General features: G+C 37.9%; 1 protein-coding gene across 3 annotated transcripts in view; it reads right to left on the bottom strand.

Annotated features, from left to right (window-relative positions):
- The window catches only part of galt (galactose-1-phosphate uridylyltransferase), an 86604-nt gene that overhangs the window by 51933 nt on the left and 13747 nt on the right, over positions 1-20924 (bottom strand). For all 3 annotated transcript variants that reach the window (XM_066712117.1, XM_066712116.1, XM_066712118.1), the window contains one exon: positions 11556-11678. In XM_066712117.1, coding sequence (XP_066568214.1) covers positions 11556-11678 — 123 coding nt within the window. The remainder of the gene's footprint in view (positions 1-11555; positions 11679-20924) is intronic.

Below are 20924 nucleotides of genomic sequence, written 5' to 3'. Positions count from 1 at the left end.
TTCTTTGTCAGTGGGCAAACGTACAAAATCAGCAGGGGATCAAATACTTTTTTCCCCCACTGTATAAATACCTAAATGTTTAGTGTCTGAAACAAGGTTTTGTCCACTAATAGGTCTTGCTCATCCTAGCTTTGCTGTTGTTGTTGATCTTATTGAATGATAGAAATGACGTTTTTGCTTTTTTTTTTAAGTGGAGGAAATGTATAGTCTTTTCTCCATGATGCATGTCTGTAAGCTCATGGAGGTGAAGAAATTAGATTTCAAAAGCATACACTCACCTAAAGGATTATTAGGAACACCATACTAATACTGTGTTTGACCCCCTTTCGCCTTCAGAACTGCCTTAATTCTACGTGGCATTGATTCAACAAGGTGCTGAAAGCATTCTTTAGAAATGTTGGCCCATATTGATAGGATAGCATCTTGCAGTTGATGGAGATTTGTGGGATGCACATCCGGGGCACGAAGCTCCCGTTCCACCACATCCCAAAGATGCTCTATTGGGTTGAGATCTGGTGACTGTGGGGGCCAGTTTAGTACAGTGAACTCATTGTCATGTTCAACAAACCAATTTGAAATGATTCGACCTTTGTGACATGGTGCATTATCCTGCTGGAAGTAGCCATCAGAGGATGGGTACATGGTGGTCATAAAGGGATGGACATGGTCAGAAACAATGCTCAGGTAGGCCGTGGCATTTAAACGATGCCCAATTGGCACTAAGGGGCCTAAAGTGTGCCAAGAAAACATCCCCCACACCATTACACCACCACCACCAGCCTGCACAGTGGTAACAAGGCATGATGGATCCATGTTCTCATTCTGTTTACGCCAAATTCTGACTCTACCATCTGAATGTCTCAACAGAAATCGAGACTCATCAGAACAGGCAACATTTTTCCAGTCTTCAACTGTCCAATTTTGGTGAGCTTGTGCAAATTGTAGCCTCTTTTTCCTATTTGTAATGGAGAGGAGTGGTACCCGGTGGGGTCTTCTGCTGTTGTAGCCCATCCGCCTCAAGGTTGTACGTGTTGTGGCTTCACAAATGCTTTGCTGCATACCTCGGTTGTAACGAGTGGTTATTTCAGTCAAAGTTGCTCTTCTATCAGCTTGAATCAGTCGGCCCATTCTCCTCTGACCTCTAGCATCAACAAGGCATTTTCGCCCACAGGACTGCCGCATACTGGATGTTTTTCCCTTTTCACACCATTCTTTGTAAACCCTAGAAATGGTTGTGCGTGAAAATCCCAGTAACTGAGCAGATTGTGAAATACTCAGACCGGCCCGTCTGGCACCAACAACCATGCCACGCTCAAAATTGCTTAAATCACCTTTCTTTCCCATTCAGACATTCAGTTTGGAGTTCAGGAGATTGTCTTGACCAGGACCACACCCCTAAATGCATTGAAGCAACTGCCATGTGATTGGTTGATTAGATAATTGCATTAATGAGAAATTGAACAGGTGTTCCTAATAATCCTTTAGGTGAGTGTATATGGCCTTTGAAATCCTATCGGGCTTGTTCTTAGCCAATCAAGATCAGAACCCTCATAGAGATAGAGACTGAGTTCAGCCACAGATGAGAGAGAAAAAAAAAGGCATACAAATAACCTCAAAATCAGACCATACATGGGACACAATTGTTTGTTGATTCCGTGGGCAGCTTTCAGCATGTTGCTTGTTAAACACAGTGTGAGGCATCACAGCGCACTCACAACAAAGACATCACAGTCTTGTGGTAATTGACTATAAGTCAAATGCTGATCTCTCTAGCAAAAGACTACTACCTCTGCTTTTGATCTAGATACAGAGATGAGAAATTAAGTGCAAAAGCAAATGAAATGCAATGAGAAACCCATGGATTTGATCATCCCTATTGGGGCACAAACTATATTCCTTTAATCTGAACGTATTCTCATTTGTGGATGTGGATGTCGCTGCAGCAAGATAATTGTATTACAAAGTTACATTTTCACATTTTTCCCCCTCATATTCATTTGAATGTGATTACTGAACATACAATTGCACAGGTCTGTGGGTATGGGTGCTTGTACTCTCGCAAACAACAGTTAGGCCACACATTTCCACCAAAGAAAGTTCCAGACATGTCTTCTGCTCATTAATATCTTTCTGTGTAATATTGATAAGGGGGAAACTCAGGGTCATTTATATTGCATGGATGTACATATATAGATGAAGGAATTACAGCCTAGATAGTCATGGATAACTTCAATTGCACATAGGTGTAGCTAACACACCTGATTAAATGGTTAAAACAGATTTTTGGTGGGCTTTGTGGGCAGAAGATGGTAGAGATACAATTCCAGCTCCTTTGGCTTTGGAGGATACCAGGAAATGAGAGACTTGGAGTTAAAATGGTTCATAAGCCCGAAGAGACAGGTGGAATTATCTTGTAAGGGCTCATATGCAAAGTTAAGAATGGATTATAATTTAATTCTGTTTTAGGTCTTGTGTTGTTACTGTCAGTAAGTGCTCTACAAGAAAAATATGTTTTCATTAAATACTATCAACAACAGTATGATCCCAAAGTTCTTGTATTGTCAGTACAGCAATTATGATGCAGGATAACACATTCTTTGACTTTTTGAAGAGTTTGAAGATCAGAGGCGCACAGTCAAGTCAGCTGTAGCAAGAATATCCCGTGTTCTATAAATGAACACACTTCTTTGCTAAGACCATTCCCCTGAGTGCAGAATTACTTTTCTGTTCTTCAGTTTCACAGCTGAGCAGTGCTAGATTGCTAACAAAGCAATGGTTGCAGCAAAATGTAGTGAGCATAGCCTATTGAGATTTAGCTGCCAATATTGCATAAACAGTCATCAGAAATAGGTATAGGTAAAATAAAAAGTAGTCACTTTAAATACTGGCAGATCATTTTCCTTCCAGTATAATATCTGTATGGATACATTTATGGTTGAAACTAATGATTATTAATTCCATACTGTACAAAAAAACTACTGGATATTCATATATATTCATAGCCCCTTCTGTAGCACATCAAACAACCACTATAGATGGAATTCTACTTTGTAATGATGAAGAACTGCAGTGTAAAGGATTATGACATTGTACACCTTGATGTGAACACCTACCAATTTTTAATTAGGTTCACATTTTGGTTCATCCCTCTCCCAGGCGATAACACGGTATGGTTTAGATTTATGGAACTTAAAAAGGGGGACAAAATGCTTTCAAACTGCCCTCTGGATATAGCGATTCCTTTCCCTGGAAAGCCTTTGTAAAATAAGTTCTTTAGTACAATGTCTTAGCACACAAGCTATTTAGGAATCACTCCAGAGTATTTCAACAAGCCATTCAAACCCATTCCGTTGTACGAACAGAATCAATTATATTATACAGGAACAGATTATGTGTTAACTCAATAGCTAGGGACATTATAAACGAAAATGAGGGATATACGCTTCCTACCTTTTTTTAAATACTCGGCATTTGTACCTCATGGATCTCAATGATATATAAAGAGATTGAGCTAAAGAGCAATTAAGCGCAAATGCAGGGGGCTACAGATCTTACAATATCTGGTGTGCAAATGCATCACTGTGATAAACAAGAATGTTAACACCTGCCCACTTTGCACTGTAGAGAGGCAATGAGTCCTCACAGTCCTGCGAACAATTACTAGTGAAGGAACTATGGCAACAGCTGGTAGCTTTCAATGAGGTCTTTGTGCAGCCATGGCAGCTTTTCCAGATTAAGTGTAAGTTTGTTTTTTGATTGTTGTTTACACGATTCTGTTTTAAAATATGCACATGCACCTATCCTCTTTTTATTGATATGATTTGTTTGCTTGGGAGGTTTCTGCTGATTTTCATAAACGAGCAAACGCAGGGGCTGAATTAAAAAAAAAGGTGGGATACTGATATTGATTGCAGATGGCCACCAAAAATACAGAGGACTGCTGCGGCCTCTTAAATGGAAATTTTTCATTTCCTTTTGCCACAGCAAGTGTGGTTAATTGAGGTCTGCTCAGGGGTCATGAATCCTTGCTAGCAGGAGTACAATGAGATGAAACGCAGATAACGGAGGGACAGACGGTTTTGTGCCTTTTACAGCTACTGTGTTTCTTCATGAGTGGAGGGAGTATTTTAAGCACAGTAAAGCTTTCCTTTTTCTTACTGTCTGTAGGAAACTAAAGCCAATACTTATTTTTATGGATTATTTTTCTTCTACATACTTATGGATTCCCTGTTTGAAGTTAAGAGAGAATCAGATTTTCCTCCCAATTATCATTTAATGCCTCAAAAGTAGAATTAAACCAAATACCTAACAGCAAATAAATTAAATATTGTTTACTTCAATGCATGTTCCCTTTCTACTTTAGGACAAGCAGATTAAATGACAGTAAACAGCTTAATTTAATACCCCCCCTCCTCTGGTGAAGGCATAACATCTGAAAAGAAATAAGTGACAGTACTTGTTGGTTAAGAAGAAGTGCTTTTTCATTTTCTCTTATGTTATTTTGAGACAATAATAAAGAACAGTCTTACAGAAAATCTTGTATAAATGCAGGGGACTGTCCCTCACACTTGGGAGAGATATTGTCACTAAGGCATATTTTCCATCACTGAGTTGGAGAAGAAGGATAATTACAGGATATTAAAACTCAGCAATGCGAAGAAAGTCTGCATTCCAATATATTTTTAGCAGTGTGGTCATGTATCGTCATGAGACATGTCACAAAGTTTTCATCTGCGGAAACAGTCTGGCACTGATATGAATAGGTGGCTTACACATTGTTTGTGCAATAGGAGCATGAACAATCATCCATCCAAATGTTTGGGGTTCAATAAGTGATAAGTCTGCATAGGGTAGCAATTAACAAATGCATCGGTTTCTAGTTTTGTCTTCATAATTAACATGTATATAGCCTATATATAAAATATATGCAGGATGTCTCTGTGTATGAACGCTGTATAAAATGTAATTTGCATAAACTCTGGTACAAATGTCCTGTACTTTATGATGTTTTTGTTACTGCACCATGAAAAAGCTGATTTTATTTTTAATAAATAAACTCTAACTTCAAAGAACATTCTTGAACCATATGTAAAACAGTCCAAAAGGAACAAAATAAAATCTTATTATCAGTCTATTTCCCTCCTGTGCCAAGAACAGGAAATTCATCCTTGGTAACAGTTGCTGATAACAAACACCTTGCTGTTTAAACGTCCTGCCAATATATGGCTGTTTCATTTGTGACAAATACCAAGCTGGCAGATTGGGCAAAACCCTTTGATTTGTGTGCCAGTGTTGTCTGTGGATATTAATGGGCACATACAACTGTACGGAACACCTTGATTTCAGATTCATTATGAGACTTGGATGTTTTCAAATATCTTTTGAGCCATGTTACAACACTTCCCTGCAAAAATAATTACAAAACAAAAAAAACAAAAAAAAACAGGACAGTTCTCCTAATTATGATCAAAGGATCCTTGTAATACTGCTTTCAACATTAAGGCTTTAATTCATTAAATGTTCAATTTTCATAAGGCCGTCTGGAAAAATCAATTGAAAGAACTTAATTAAATATTCAAACTTAGATCCAATAAAATGGAAATGTTCCCATCTGAAAAGGCAGGATTTCGCAATAACTGGAAAACATAAGATAATCTGTTTGTGCACATTTTCTCGCCATAATGTCATATGTATAAAACAAAAATGGTAAATTAAATATTTTCTTTATTTAGAAAAAATAAAAAGAGGTGCACTATTTTCAGAAACCCACATGAAATATTTATAAAAAATTCTGAAGATCGGAAATTGGAACAATGTACCCGTATGGAATTAGGTTCTCTCACTCAAAAAGTGCAGAAAACCTTGGTTATCACCTGTCACTTCCACCCAATGCTCCCTATATCTGAAAAATAAAGGAAAAACAAAACTACAACATACTTGAGATCTACAGGGACATGACTGAAAGAATCAGCACCAGCAAACATCAGACACCATGCACTACCAGTAACAGCAGTCGGGCAAAGGTTCTGTGACAGAAGTCCATGTTTTTATGGTCTGTGTAGGTTGAGTGACTTCTGGAAATTAATGTTTATTCCTGATGCATTGACTTAATAAAAATTAGCCATGTAGAAAAGCAGACTTCATTAATATATGGCGCCACTGGCAATTTGTCTCACCTGACCGAGCACACTTATGAATTGATTATTAGCTATTAGGCTGTTGTAAGCCCCTGTCAAACAACAGGTCATAATTAAATGATGCTGATAATTCTGTTATTCTAATCAGCGTCATTTAAATTAAAGACTTGCCAAACTGCTCCAAGTGATGTGAAGTCTATGGCACAGTCTTCAACTATGTATCAAGAGGTAAACTGCTTAAAACATGTGATGTATAGAAAACTGTGTAGGCAAAAAAAGTACATTATTGGTACAGAGTACAGGTTTGAGACCTGATGGAGCCAAGCGATAAAATGTCAAAGATTCTCTCAAAAATAGAAGCAACATATTACAAAAGTGAATTCTTCAGAAGCTCTTTGGATTGACTCTTTAAAAATCGAATCCATGCTTACATGTGAATCCAGTTGGTCTTTTAGCTGGACTTTGAAAGACTGCTATAGTCACAACTATATCCAGACATTTGACATGAACTGAAGAGTTGATATCACAAAACCCCAATCTTTCAAGCCTTTCCCCTTACTTATAAGATTCTGCACGCTCTGGCACCTTTTTAGCTGTCTTTTTTATTTTTACAGCATAATGTTACAAGTCAAGCACTTGTATTGCACAGAAACTTTTAATGGTTACTTTTGTTGTCCACTTGTTTTGTTGATTTGCTCACAAACCTTGAACCTTTCTCCCTAGAGTGCATTATATCTCTGCATATTAATTTATTATTTTAACTTGATGTTAATTGACATTATATATATATATATATATATATATATATATATATATACACACTCACCTAAAGGATTATTAGGAACACCATACTAATACTGTGTTTGACCCCCTTTCGCCTTCAGAACTGCCTTAATTCTACGTGGCATTGATTCAACAAGGTGCTGAAAGCATTCTTTAGAAATGTTGGCCCATATTGATAGGATAGCATCTTGCAGTTGATGGAGATTTGTGGGATGCACATCCAGGGCACGAAGCTCCCGTTCCACCACATCCCAAAGATGCTCTATTGGGTTGAGATCTGGTGACTGTGGGGGCCAGTTTAGTACAGTGAACTCATTGTCATGTTCAAGAAACAAATTTGAAATGATTCGACCTTTGTGACATGGTGCATTATCCTGCTGGATGTAGCCATCAGAGGATGGGTACATGGTGGTCATAAAGGGATGGACATGGTCAGAAACAATGCTCAGGTAGGCCGTGGCATTTAAACGATGCCCAATTGGCACTAAGGGGCCTAAAGTGTGCCAAGAAAACATCCCCCACACCATTACACCACCACCACCAGCCTGCACAGTGGTAACAAGGCATGATGGATCCATGTTCTCATTCTGTTTACGCCAAAGTCTGACTCTACCATCTGAATGTCTCAACAGAAATCGAGACTCATCAGACCAGACAACATTTTTCCAGTCTTCAACTGTCCAATTTTGGTGAGCTTGTGCAAATTGTAGCCTCTTTTTCCTATTTGTAGTGGAGATGAGTGGTACCCGGTGGGGTCTTCTGCTGTTGTAGCCCATCCGCCTAAAGGTTGTACGTGTTGTGGCTTCACAAATGCTTTGCTGCATACCTCGGTTGTAACGAGTGGTTATTTCAGTCAAAGTTGCTCTTCTATCAGCTTGAATCAGTCGGCCCATTCTCCTCTGACCTCTAGCATCAACAAGGCATTTTCGCCCACAGGACTGCCGCATACTGGATGTTTTTCCCTTTTCACACCATTCTTTGTAAACCCTAGAAATGGTTGTGCGTGAAAATCCCAGTAACTGAGCAGATTGTGAAATACTCAGACCGGCCCGTCTGGCACCAACAACCATGCCACGTTCAAAATTGCTTAAATCACCTTTCTTTCCCATTCAGACATTCAGTTTGGAGTTCAGGAGATTGTCTTGACCAGGACCACACCCCTAAATGCATTGAAGCAACTGCCATGTGATTGGTTGGTTAGATAATTGCATTAATGAGAAATTGAACAGGTGTTCCTAATAATCCTTTAGGTGAATGTATATATATATATATATATATATACATACATATATATTATATATATACTTACTACATGCTTTGTAAAACTAACATAATTGTTTGATGATTAAAAATACAAAATGTGGTTGATCAAGGATTTAATTTACATTTAAGGCTCTCATACCTGGTGTTCAGACGCAACTCTGGCCACAGTTTATAGCATTTCAGTTTAAACATTAATAGACAACATTTCGTCATATCTAAACATATCACACAATTCCTGACAGAATAGCACAATTCATCAATCATGCCTGAGGGGCACAAGAGTAAATCGCAAAGTTAGGGCTGAAACAAAATCGTGCTCAAAAGACTTTTTCTCCTTGATTGTTGGCAGTGCAGTCTGAGAAGGAAGTTCTACTCACTCCTTCCCCTTGGCTGAACACACATACACCAAAAAGTCAGATTCAATGCAATTTAAAAAATAAACTCCGAAAATTAAGATTAACAGCACACACTAAATGTAGGTATATTTAGAGGGAAACAAAAAAGGTTTCAAATTCTCCCAGAAGCAGCAGATTTAGGGATTTAAATCTCTGAAGCTTTCCCCAATAGGACACGGGGTAATCAGGAAGGATAACAGTGTCTAAAACACCGAAAGCCCTAAGCCACAGTGTTATCAGGCTGAAGCACTGATAGCTGTGCTCATATAAATCAGGTTTAGGGTATGAAAATGTCACCTCCAGGATCCCTCACTAAGAAACTTCAAAATTAAATTTGTAAAGCCACTATAGGCTACCAGATACCAACTCGGCTAGACAACATAACCACATCTACCATTGAACTATGAATCTGAGAGAGAGTGAGAAAAAAAAGTCAAAGCCGATTTACTTTCTCTCCTCCAGAAAAAAATAAATCAAAACCGAATAATCTGATACTAAAAGTGAGATGTGGGATTAAAAGTGAGATGTGATTTCCTGTGCTCACAATGACAGATGACCTTCTGAAAAATCTAAAGGTGCAAGATGAGGTAGTGCAGACTTGCCTTCAGAGCCAAAATAATGCTGCCAGGCTTGAATTTAAGAGTGTGAATTACAAATAAATGGCCGAAGACCTTATATATACATTTTATTTTATTTTTTATTTTTTGGCCCCTGCTGACAAACATGTTATTAAAGATGCTTTTTAGCTCTGTCAAACCAATAAATTGATGCAGCCAATGCGATATTACACGATCCCTGTTCACAACATAGGAGAATCTCATTAAGGCCTACCTTGAGACATTTTTACATACGTACTGGGGATTACAATGTTAATTAAGGTTTAAACACTCTATTTGAATGGGAAGACATAGTAAGGCACTTTGAATGTGCACACATGAGAACTCATCTGTCTTTCCAGTATATTGTACAGTAAATCCTGGGGCTATACATCAAATGTGCCGACTAACATAATCAATTCCCCCCTCTATGTAACTCCTAATGTGCTTTCAAAAGTACATTTTTATTTCCTCTGAGCTTTTATTGATTCAGGAAATTAAATGTCAAACACAGAGGTACAATGGGCATTTCAATGTATAAATGTGTCCTTTCTGTTCCCGGCACCAAAAATGTTACTCCCTTGTACAGTAGCGTCATTTTTCCAGCACATTCATCTTTCAGTAATCCCAGATGCTTGGAACAGAACCCACTGCAGATTGGTAATTTCATGTTGATTTATGATAAAAACTCTCTTTAAGAAACCCCAATTGCTTCCCTGGTTTCATACCGCCCAATGTGGAATAACCAATTGTTATTTACACAATGTGTTGTTGCAGCTCCCTAACTACACCCTATGGAAATGAAGAACACACCAGGCAACATCAAGCCTTCTGCTTCTTTGTCACTACAAGCCCAAAGTTGGGATTTTGTCTGTCAGTGAACTAGAATTTGATATGAATTTGCTTCTTCATCATGTTCATACATATTACACATTGTAATTGAATATGCATGTGATATTATTATTCCCAGTAATTACTTATTCATTATGGAAGACATCTACACTACCAATTTGACTGTAAGCTTATATTTGTTTTCTTCGAAGACAAAAATAATCAAATATATGTTTGAAATGTTTCTATCCTGTTGCTAAGAACATATAAGTGTCCATTGTAATATTATACCCAAAGATCAACCAATGTAAGTCACTCCTTTATCAGCTACTGAAACAGTATACATACATAATCACAGTGCAGTGTCTGTATCTCAGCACCTGCAGTATGTGTCATTTCAAATGCCAAGTACTGTACAATCATAGGTCTGTGTTTCCACAGGATGAAATGAAGGTGGTCATTTTGTATTACAGAACAAGGGGGAAAACAATATTATTACCGTATAATGCTAACCCCCCACCTTTAAGTTCATTACCAGATTTTCTGACTGATCACATTGGAAACTTTCCCCATATATATACTTGGTAAATATACTGTGTGTGTGTGTGTGTGTGTGTGTGTGTGTGTGTGTGTGTGTGTGTGTGTGTGCGCATGTGTGCATGTGTGCGTGTGTGTGTTTATGTCAGAGTATGCTTTCTCACAGGGAACTTGCACGCATGCTAAAAAGATCACTTTTTTACAGAATGCCAAGGTAACCATAGGCAATTTTGACCCAATTTAACCCCAGCAGCCTCTAAAGCTCTTAGCTGTGTTGTCCAACCTGTAATTTGTATAATGTAAATATAATCCAGAATTGCTTTTGGGTATGAATTTTGGAAAGCATTGATTTTTTTTTAAGTGTAGTAATGAAATCAAAATACATAAAAAGTATAGTAATGAAAGCCAAGCAAGACAATCATGAGTCTGTTGGGACACAAAGAAGCGGGTAGAAGTAAATAAATAATAGGGAAGAACTCCACCAACCCATGGGTTCGGCAATGAGCAAAGACAGGAGCCAAGATGCCAAATCCATTAAAAATTCTTCTATAAATGCAAAACAAATGTTAGCGATAGTGTACGCCTTCGGTAAGCTCTTCTCATTTGCATCACCACTCTTTCTTTAATGTTACTTGTATTCCCACAGTAAAAAGAAGACAGAGCAGGAATGAGAAAAATGACCCTACCCCCCCGCATATCAACATGTTAAAAAGGCATTTGAGCTCTTTTCAAATATTCTGGCTGCTGGCAATCAATTAAGTTGCCAAACTTGGCATTACGCTTTCCGAGTGAACAGAGCCTATGCAATTTTAATAAATACATTTACACAGCCTTGTTCTACTGAATTGTACTTTAGGTACATCTGTTCTGAATGACATTCCTGCACTTAATGCTTTTTGTGAGTCCAGTCTTACAGCACATACCATAAGCACTGCTGTTGTGCCTGCAGTCGTTGGGTGACATTACAGTGCAGCTGGTTCCAAACAACCGTACAAGAGGATGCATTCTCGTACCTGTCTTTGGGCCTCCTGTGTGGCATAGTCCAGTAGCAAAGGCACTCCATGCTTCTTGTAGTACTCTCGCTGGCAGCGGTCTGATAGACTTGGCTCATTGGGGAGGAAGTTGCTGGCCCACACCTAGAAAACCAAAAGCAACTTAAGTAATGCCTTGTTCATTCATTCAATTAAGGATTGTGTGCATACCGAGCCTTGGGTTTGGCAGGCACAGGAGCCCACGTCATTGCGGGGGGAAGAATATATATAAAGACTTACAAGTTTAATGCCATTTTTCATTCATGTAAATCTCCTTCCAAATGAATAATTATACACTTCCCAGCACGCCTCCCTGAAAGGGTGCTTGTGTTTAAATATCTTCAGCCACTGAGCTGGCCGTAGGCTGACTGCTCACACATGCAAACTGCCAGGAGACATTATTTAGAGCAAAAGCCTCAATTATGTCACCATGCATCTTGTCAAAACACCCCGCATAAGTTATTTTATTTAATCAATTGCAGCTACAACATGTGTGACCGGGAGTGTTCTCACCCCTGGAGGACGGCTCTCCCCATGCTCCAAAAGCGCCAAATTGTGTGGAATGCTGTGTGGCGATTTTGTGATCTGGAATCGCAACACTCGAGGGAAGGTTTTGAACACTTCACCAATTTAATCTGAGATGGATATCAACTCAGTCTTGCGGAGATGCTCAAAAGACTGGGAAAGGCACATACCACTGGTATTTTATATTGCTTACCTCACTACTATCAACATGCCTCCCCTTTAACTGCAATTGAAAAACTATTTCGACAAGCAGTAAAATAAATCACTGTGATTCAAATAGAAATGCTCACATACTCAAATAAAATCTCACCTAACCACCATGAAGTTCCTGATGAGATTCTTTAGTGCACTTGTACTCTGCACATAGACATTTTTTCAAGACTTTTTGTATAGGAACATTGTTCATTTGGATCAAGTAAAATGTATAATTTTGAACCAAAACACATGGGGAAAGTCCACCAAATAGTCTCATGGAGAAGGCTGATATTTTTAAATTCTGCACAATTTACATAATACAGTGCAATACAAAGCATAATACATTTTACACATTCCAATTTACAACAAGTGAATACAATAAATGTGGTCTTACATCCTGGATTTTATTAGCTAAGCGCAGACAAGATGTTAGGTCACAGTCAAGGGCCAAGGGAAAGGGAGCATAGGGGAAATCAAAATAATATGAGTACTAGTAACGTAAGGCAAGAAGTATGATAAAATGCTGTAAAGTGCTATCTTACAGGAGAGTAAATGGCTAAATTACAAGTACTGTCTGAAATAATGTGTTTTGAGTAAGCGCTGAAAGGAGGTCAAGGACTCTGCTGTTTTGACTTCAGTGGGAAGGTCGTTCCACCACTAAGAGTCCAGGGATGAGAAGGAGCGGCTCTGGAGGAAGGAGAGTGGCGAGGAGGCAGAGTTAGCCTTCTGGCACTGGAGCGCAGTGGTCTGGAGGGGATGTATGGGGAGACGAGTGACTGAAGGTAGCTTGGTGCAGAGTGGTCGAGACAGCGGTAGGTGAAGCTCAATGTCTTGAACTGAATGTGTGCCGCTATCGGGAGTCAGTGGAGGGAGCGGAGCAGTGGAGCAGCGTGTGCGAATCGGGGCAGAGAGACACCAGACGAGCCGCAGAGTTCTGGATGAGCTGGAGCGGGCAGGGCTCTACATATAACTTCACAATTCAGATTTTTTTTTCTTCTTCCTTGTAGTGAGTCTGTATGTACAGGTGGGCCTTATTACAGACTCAAATTATTACTCAACAAAAATAAATGTACAAATATTGGAGCAGTGCTGGTGGAGGTGTGGAGAGGGAGGGCTGGTGGAAATGGGCTCCTGCGAAGTGACAGGTTTTCAGGCTGAGAATTAGGCACGAACCAGCATCAGATGCCGATCTTCATTCGGTGTCTCATCATCCGTGAAAAGCTCATCATAATTAAGAAAATAAAATAATAAAATAAACGTCTCTGGGGTTTGCGAGTTTCATTTTAAGTATCAGAATCTACCTAAGAGATGGGCCTTGGTAGAGCTATCAAAAAATAAATCAGACTATACAGAAATGTCAAAATAGATATCTGACAGCCACGCAACACTAGCTTTAGTTCCTCAGTAAATAATGCAGGTTCCTAACTGGCAAGTCTATCCTGAGGTGGAGAGCAGAGTTTAACCACCGAATGGCCCTGACATTTCATAATGGATGACAGCTTTCCTGCCCTTCTCTCGAGGGATGATTTATGGCCCACAGCAGGGCCATTCAAGCAAAAAATTACAGTTGGAGCAATACATCTCATCAGTCATACAAAGCAGTCATTTTAAGGAGCGCCTCCCTTCCCTGTGCCGATGAATAGTTTAAAGCTCTTCGTTTAAATAATGAATTACAGAAAAGCTTTCCCTAGAAAACTCAATGTGATTTAACTGCTTTCTTCTTTCCCCCCTCAGCCTTTCAACTCAGAACAGGTTAATTGTATCTGACCATAACAGAGCAGAAACAAAAATCCTGTTGCTGTTTTGGCTGCTGTGATGTGTGACTAAATAATTACATTTTCCCTGAACAGAACAGCCAAATTAAATCAAATTCTTATCTGTGCTCGGTATATAAGCTTAACACTGATGTCTACCAAATTTTCAGAGCCAACATTTAAGAAGAAATTCCATTCAATACACAATCATAGCTTGTTTAAAGAGGAACGAGTTGAAAGAGAATCAATTCCAGGGATGAAGGATGTCTTAAAACCAGAAGACCGCCTTATTTTATACTGCAGAGATCATAAAAACAGGCCACATCATTATACAATTTTAAAGTGGTTCCAACATGACTGTCCATATTTTTAACCATCTGCATTTGGTGTGTATTACCAGTCTGGTTTATATGAAATAAAAATGAAAATCATAAGTTAAAAATCAAGGCCTTTTTTATTGGCTCAAGCAGTGTGCCCAATTTCCTTTCAGAGCATCTGGAATTAACCACGGGTTTGTTTTTTCCTGTTTGTTCTCCAATATAAGGCAACATTCCAGAACTACTAAGCTATTGGACTTGCACAGTTGTTGTTTTTTATGTGTGGTCCACACTCAAGTGACTAATAGCCAGGCATGTTCAACAGTGTTTTGCAAAGACAATCACTTAACCTGCTGGAAGCCATTTTATTTTTTGAGACCCGTTTGGAATCCCCCAGCGTCAACTTTTTGTAGGACTCCTCATATATTTCTTTCACAGCCATAATGTATAACAAACTGGGTTAAGCAGAATGAGCAAAGATGGGAACTGGTGTTTTATCTGATTACTAACAAATTTTGAGTTGGGAAAGCAGAAAAAAAGGCAGAATGCTAGAATATATTTCTGCAATAAGATCAGCCACATGGAAAGAAAGCCAAGTGTATAAAGTTTATGAAATGCACCTGCACATGCCACTATGAATTGTAAACTTTCCATCTGTTCTGCTCCAGACAAGTTAGCCAGATACTTCGATGTTTGTTTCATGACAACTCTAGGTACATTTCTTTAGAGATAATGTTGAGAAGACTAAATATATGGTATTTTCTAAATCTCCTAAATGCACTGATTTTAATATTTGCACCCTATATGGAACATGTGTCTGTGTACAAATATCTAGGTATCTGGATTGATGACAGACTGTCACTTAAAACACATGTTGATGAGTTACTGTAGCCTTAACTTTGAAACCTCTTCATACCATCTACCACAGTGCTCTGAGGGTCATCACTGGTGACCCCTTCCCCACTTATCACTGTGAATTGTATTCGAAGGTTGGCTGGTCATCACTAGCAATTATAGCACCATAGTTTACTGTTCATTTACAATGCCATTTTGCAGAAATTACATCTTGTCACTCTTAACAGCCAGACCCACTCAGTATAGCACTTGTGCACAAGATTGCCTTATTTTAGAAATAGCATTTTCTTTTACTGATTTTAGCAAGAAAGCCTTAATTTTTAATGCTCTTCAGGTTTGGAATGATTTTCAAAAATCCACAGCTCTGGTTCCTTTGAGTGATTTTAGGTCTATTTTAGGTTTCCAGCTCACAAACGTTGTTCTTGTTATGCTTGACTTTATGTTTTTTTGTTTAATGTACATGTGTCTATTATGTGTTGTATATCCTTTTACTAACCTACGTTTAATTTATATCCTGATGTTGTAGCAGGGCCCCACTTCTAATGAGGTTTTGGTCTCAGTTGGGCTTACATATATAAATAAAGGTTTTGATTGATTGATTGATTGATTGATTGAGGCACTAGTACTTTCTTATCCTTGTTTTAAACAACATAGAAAACAGAAATGTAACAAGCAATAAAAAGTTACAATACAGTGGTGCTCTCATGTGATACTTTGTGTTGCATCACCTTTGCTGAAACACCATCTGAAGCATTAACACAATAAGTCAAATGTTCAAGGCTGCTGCCAATTTAGTCTCATTAAGAAAAGACTTAATTTGTATTTTTATTATTATTGTATACCTTTGTGAGGGTCCTAAGTGGGAGGCATTTCCCCAATCAACTGACAAGGCAATTACATCTTCTGACAAGGCTGACCCCATCACCTTATTCTTCAGTAGTACACTCAGAAAAAACCTACTTGCTTGGAAAAAATGGGAATAAAGAAAAAGGGCTCTATGCTGACGGCTATTTGAAATGCATATCTAGAAGGTCATGGCTATTTGTAAGATGAATTTCAATATCAAGCACCATAATCGCATTGCGGAACATCATAAATAGTTAATCATCTGTAACATTCAAACGCCAAGCTGGTAGAAATAATACAATTCCAGAGGTGCACTATCCATCTTTAGGGGGGAAGAAAAAAATGAAAATAATTTAAAAATGAAATCTTCCTTCACTATCTCTCTTAATTGATAAAGATGAAAGTCTTAAAACACCCTCCCTTCCCCTCACCAAAGGTGCTTTCCACAGGGGTCTTCAGAGAGACAATATTCTAATTAAAAATTAAATACAACAGTATAGAAATTATATTAATTCATCTCACTAAAAGAAACGGCCCAGTACATCAAAGTAACAAACTATACCTGACTGTGCATAAGAAAGGAAACTGCTTTAGAGAAATAGATTGGTAGGGCCACAATCATGAGTGTATTAATAGACGTTAACAGATTACACCCTTATTGCTACACATGTAGGTTTAGAATATTTGTCATCATCAATTCTGAATATATAACTTATTATTATGATTATTCTTTTTATTGTTGTTGAATCTGTCCAATACATATTTTCAGGGTGATTTTTAAAAGCTTTTTCTCCTGGGGTAAATTTGCTCCTAATTCTCAATACGCAATTATTAAACTTTAAAGGTAAAAAACTTTAAACATATGAAGCAAATCAGGAAGGGGATAAATTAAATAAATGTGTTTATTTTTTTCCTTCTTTCTTTTTTATAGCGGGAGTGGAAATAAAAGCAGCAAATTCTGTTCTGGCATAAAAAATCTGTCCAGTTAGATTTTAAATAAAATAGTTCAAGACACTTATAAATGCTTAAACTTGTGCCCTTTTGGGGAGGTTTTCCATTTGCATTTGTGTAGTTTCAAGCTGGTTAGAAGAGAGAGGATTATATTGCTCACACACCAGACTTTTTTCATTACTTGGGTTCCCCGAACACATTAAAATCTTTTTCACTGGTATAAAAATAGCTGTAAATATTATACATTTGTTCTACTTATAATCATCTGTCACATCTATACAGTAATAAGCCAAATACAATAGAGTAAGTTTTCCAATTTAACATAGTTTCAAACTCGCAATAAACTGACTTTGTCATAAAATGTTTTTTAGAAAAAGTTATGCTTCCCATTTTCCATTTCTTTCAAGACAAATCTTCCTAAAATTCAAGTGGTGCCAAAAATGGTCTTGCTATTTGATTTCCCTTTTAATCACAAACAAAGTTTCTTGCCAAAAGCTGCTCTTGGTAGTACAGTGAACATATTGTTGCTCGTGACAGGGTTTGCCGTCATGCCATTGCTTTTGAAGGCAAAATAAAGGTACAATTTTGATTCTGCCTTGATGGGTAGTTTATCATATTTGACAGATTTACAACAACAACAAAAACGTATTAATGCTTTGAAAGAAACTGCAATTCCTCTAGAGTTGTACAGCTTTGATAGAAAAGGAGCCTTGTATCATATCTGTTAGATTGCTTAAAATGTGGATTTCTTCAGCTGGCCTCAACTTGCTGTAAGAAAACAAGATGAGCTGCTGTTTAATTTCTGTGGGCATGAGACACATTGGACGTGGATTCATAGTTCATAATTTGTATTTGTCAGGTGACTGTCAGTATTCTGATATTCATGTAAAACGAGGATGTGAATGTTTAACGCCTGTCATTTTAAGTAAGTCTCCAAAACTCAATGTTCGGTAACCACCTTGCCTTCTGTTCCCATTGAGCTTCTAGTCTAACCCTTAACTTAACTAATCATTAGTTGTGAGAGTGAGGATGTGAACTAGATTTGTTTAGAATGAATATAGTTCACAACTGTTTATAATACCAAATGCATGGTCATCTGGAACCACAAGGCTGCCCTGCCATTCACAATAAGGTGTTTATACAGTGGTAGGCACACAACATTTGCAGTGTGGGCTGATTAAAAACCATCAGTAGGGTATAAAATGAAAGCAGCATATGTCTAATTTCCCTAAAGAGAGGGGGGGAAATAGTAATTCACAATAACTAGGTATCAAGAATACATGAGATGATGGTTTTAATACAGGAATACTCACTGTGCTGGGCTCCGACAACCACCTGAAACGCATTGGCAAAGTATGGTGCTCAGACAGCCAAGATGCACAAGATTATTATTCCATCACACCCCTGGTGGCAGGTGGCCATTTGCAATTCACAGTCCTGAGTAGCACAAACCCTGATGGAGTGACTTCCTTAATAGTACACCCGTTGATTTAATTAACAATCAAAGTTATTGATGTCTGCATAGTCTGAGAGACTATAACCGCCCCTCGAAATGGTGCGAATCCGGTGTCCAGGGAGCTGCGATGCAACCACAGAAGTAAACGCAAAATAGCAGAAACAGCAAAAGGAGATTATATGAACTCAGGTGTAAATCAACAGGGTGCCCTTTTTAAACTACAATATTACTAAAAAATAAAGGGAAAATGAATGCTAAAGTGTTTCCAACTCAAATGTTTCCACTTTTATGCATCATGATGATAACATTCTTGCACCGTCCTAGTTGATTTTTCTGTGTTATTATACCTCAGCAGGATCCGTGCAATGCTCTGTGTGCTGCTTATTGACTCCTGTTAAGAAACCAATTGCTGCCTGAAGGCACTGTATCAAACTCCCATAACTCACATCGTAATATTCCAAAAGCCCTGTCGAATGTCACACACTCAATGGGTAACAACAGTAACAGTACAGTACAGTAACAACCCTATCAGAATAGCAAATGATCAGACACACTGGTGACAGAACCCATTAGGAAACCTGGGGCACCATCTTTTAGTTGTCAGCACGGAGAAGAAATAAATAAATAAATAAATAAATAAATAAATAAATAAATAAATAAATAAATAAGGATGAAATTTCCATGCTGAGAGAGAAAGGGTATTACACCAAACCGTCTGAATGACAACTACGTCAATCAAACAGGGAGGTAAAATGCCTGTACTACTTCAACAGTATCTGGTGAATTTGCTCGTCATCCTTTTTTATTCAGAATGCTGGCAGATATGCATTATAAGCAAAGTGTATCAGAGGCATAACTCCAAAACTACAGACAAAACTCAGACCCAGTCACCAGAGAATAAGACTGTTTTTATTCTATCGTGGATCCAGAGACGTCTTAGCTGCAGGAGAATATAAATATGCTATTTTGATCTATTACTTGTTTTGTTTCTTATGTAGAATTTGATGTTCTACCAAAACAGAACTGAACTCAACTCCTTTCCTGGAAAATCTGAACTCTTGGGCCACACACTGTATTGATGGCTTTGTTTCCCCAGAGAATTTCCGTGCAGTCTATATCAAATGGAAAATTACCAGCAAGTAGTTATTCTTTTTGTATTTTTATGTATGCATACCAATATGTAATTTGTTTCTGATACTTAGCAAGATAAATAAGTATAAACCTAACATATCATAAGGAACAGTGGTAACGAGAAACTGTGACAACATTTAATGAAGCTAGTGCTTAGGCCTTCATCTTTTCATACTGCTTCATAAGGTACCAGAGAAGGGAACAATCTTCAGTGCAACAGTGTTCATATTTTTTAAGACAAGAAATCCTTGTTTCCTATTAATAGCTGTGACAGAGATGAGGAATTTCACTCTCTTAAGGATAATTCTTCTCCTAGATTCCCCACTGGCTTCTCTCTGACTGCTGCTTCAATGAGTCAAAGTAAAAATAATATATAAAATACATAACTTGCATCTTAACTTATTTTCAAGAGTGACCCGATTTAACATTCTGGAAGCAACAATTTAAATGCCTCTGAAAAATACCCATCCCACGACTAGTTTATACTTAAAAAAAATCAATTTATAAATTATCAACGTAGCTAATGCCTAAGGTTTTCCGATGTATTATCTCAAAGGGAGAGGTATACTGGTTGATTGGCTATGGTTAGTATTTAAAGAATCTAAATTGTTTAAATGTTTACTTTGAGGCAGTTTATTCCTGTAAAGTGAGCTGCTAGGAGTATTCATATGTGAATAATTGCGTTAACCTTGTAAAATGCCATGCAGTCTTAGACATTTTGCAGCTATCATCCTTCTGAACTTTGTATTCATATTACAGAGATTAATGTGAACATCAGCAAATGTGAACAACAAATGCAATCAACAAAATTGCACCTTTTGTGGTAAAGCACTGTGGTACATAAAAGCAGACCCTGGGGAAATTGTGTGATAAAAACTGAAGCAGCCACTTTTGTAGAATACTAAAATACCACAGGCTGACGAGTAAGGAAAAACAAATGGTCTGAAATAATTAGATGATAACAAAAACAGCAACCTGCATCGCTTCAGAAAAATATAGTGTTATAACTCCCTACATGTTGCTACAGCAGTTTATTAAACAGATCTGTGATATTTATTCCCAATCTAATAAGTATTTGCTGGTTTGCTAAATGAGTCCTACTCTAATCTGAAGCATTTACATGTTTATCTCGACACCCCTACAAAAGTAAATTCAACTTTTCTGCTAAAATGGTCTTATTGAGTATGGAGGCTGAGCCCACATTGCTATAGCCACTGGCACTTATAGCCACCCTCAATTGGAGTCAGATCATTAAGGTGCCCTTACTACCCTCCACCGTTTAATTCTCCAAACAGGAAAAGTAAAGGCTGTTATTATCAGA

This window comes from Amia ocellicauda, chromosome 8 (genome assembly GCF_036373705.1).
Source record: "Amia ocellicauda isolate fAmiCal2 chromosome 8, fAmiCal2.hap1, whole genome shotgun sequence".
Lineage (NCBI taxonomy): Eukaryota > Metazoa > Chordata > Actinopteri > Amiiformes > Amiidae > Amia > Amia ocellicauda.
Note: the sequence above shows the minus strand (reverse complement) of the source record. Positions and strands in the feature narration are given on the sequence as shown.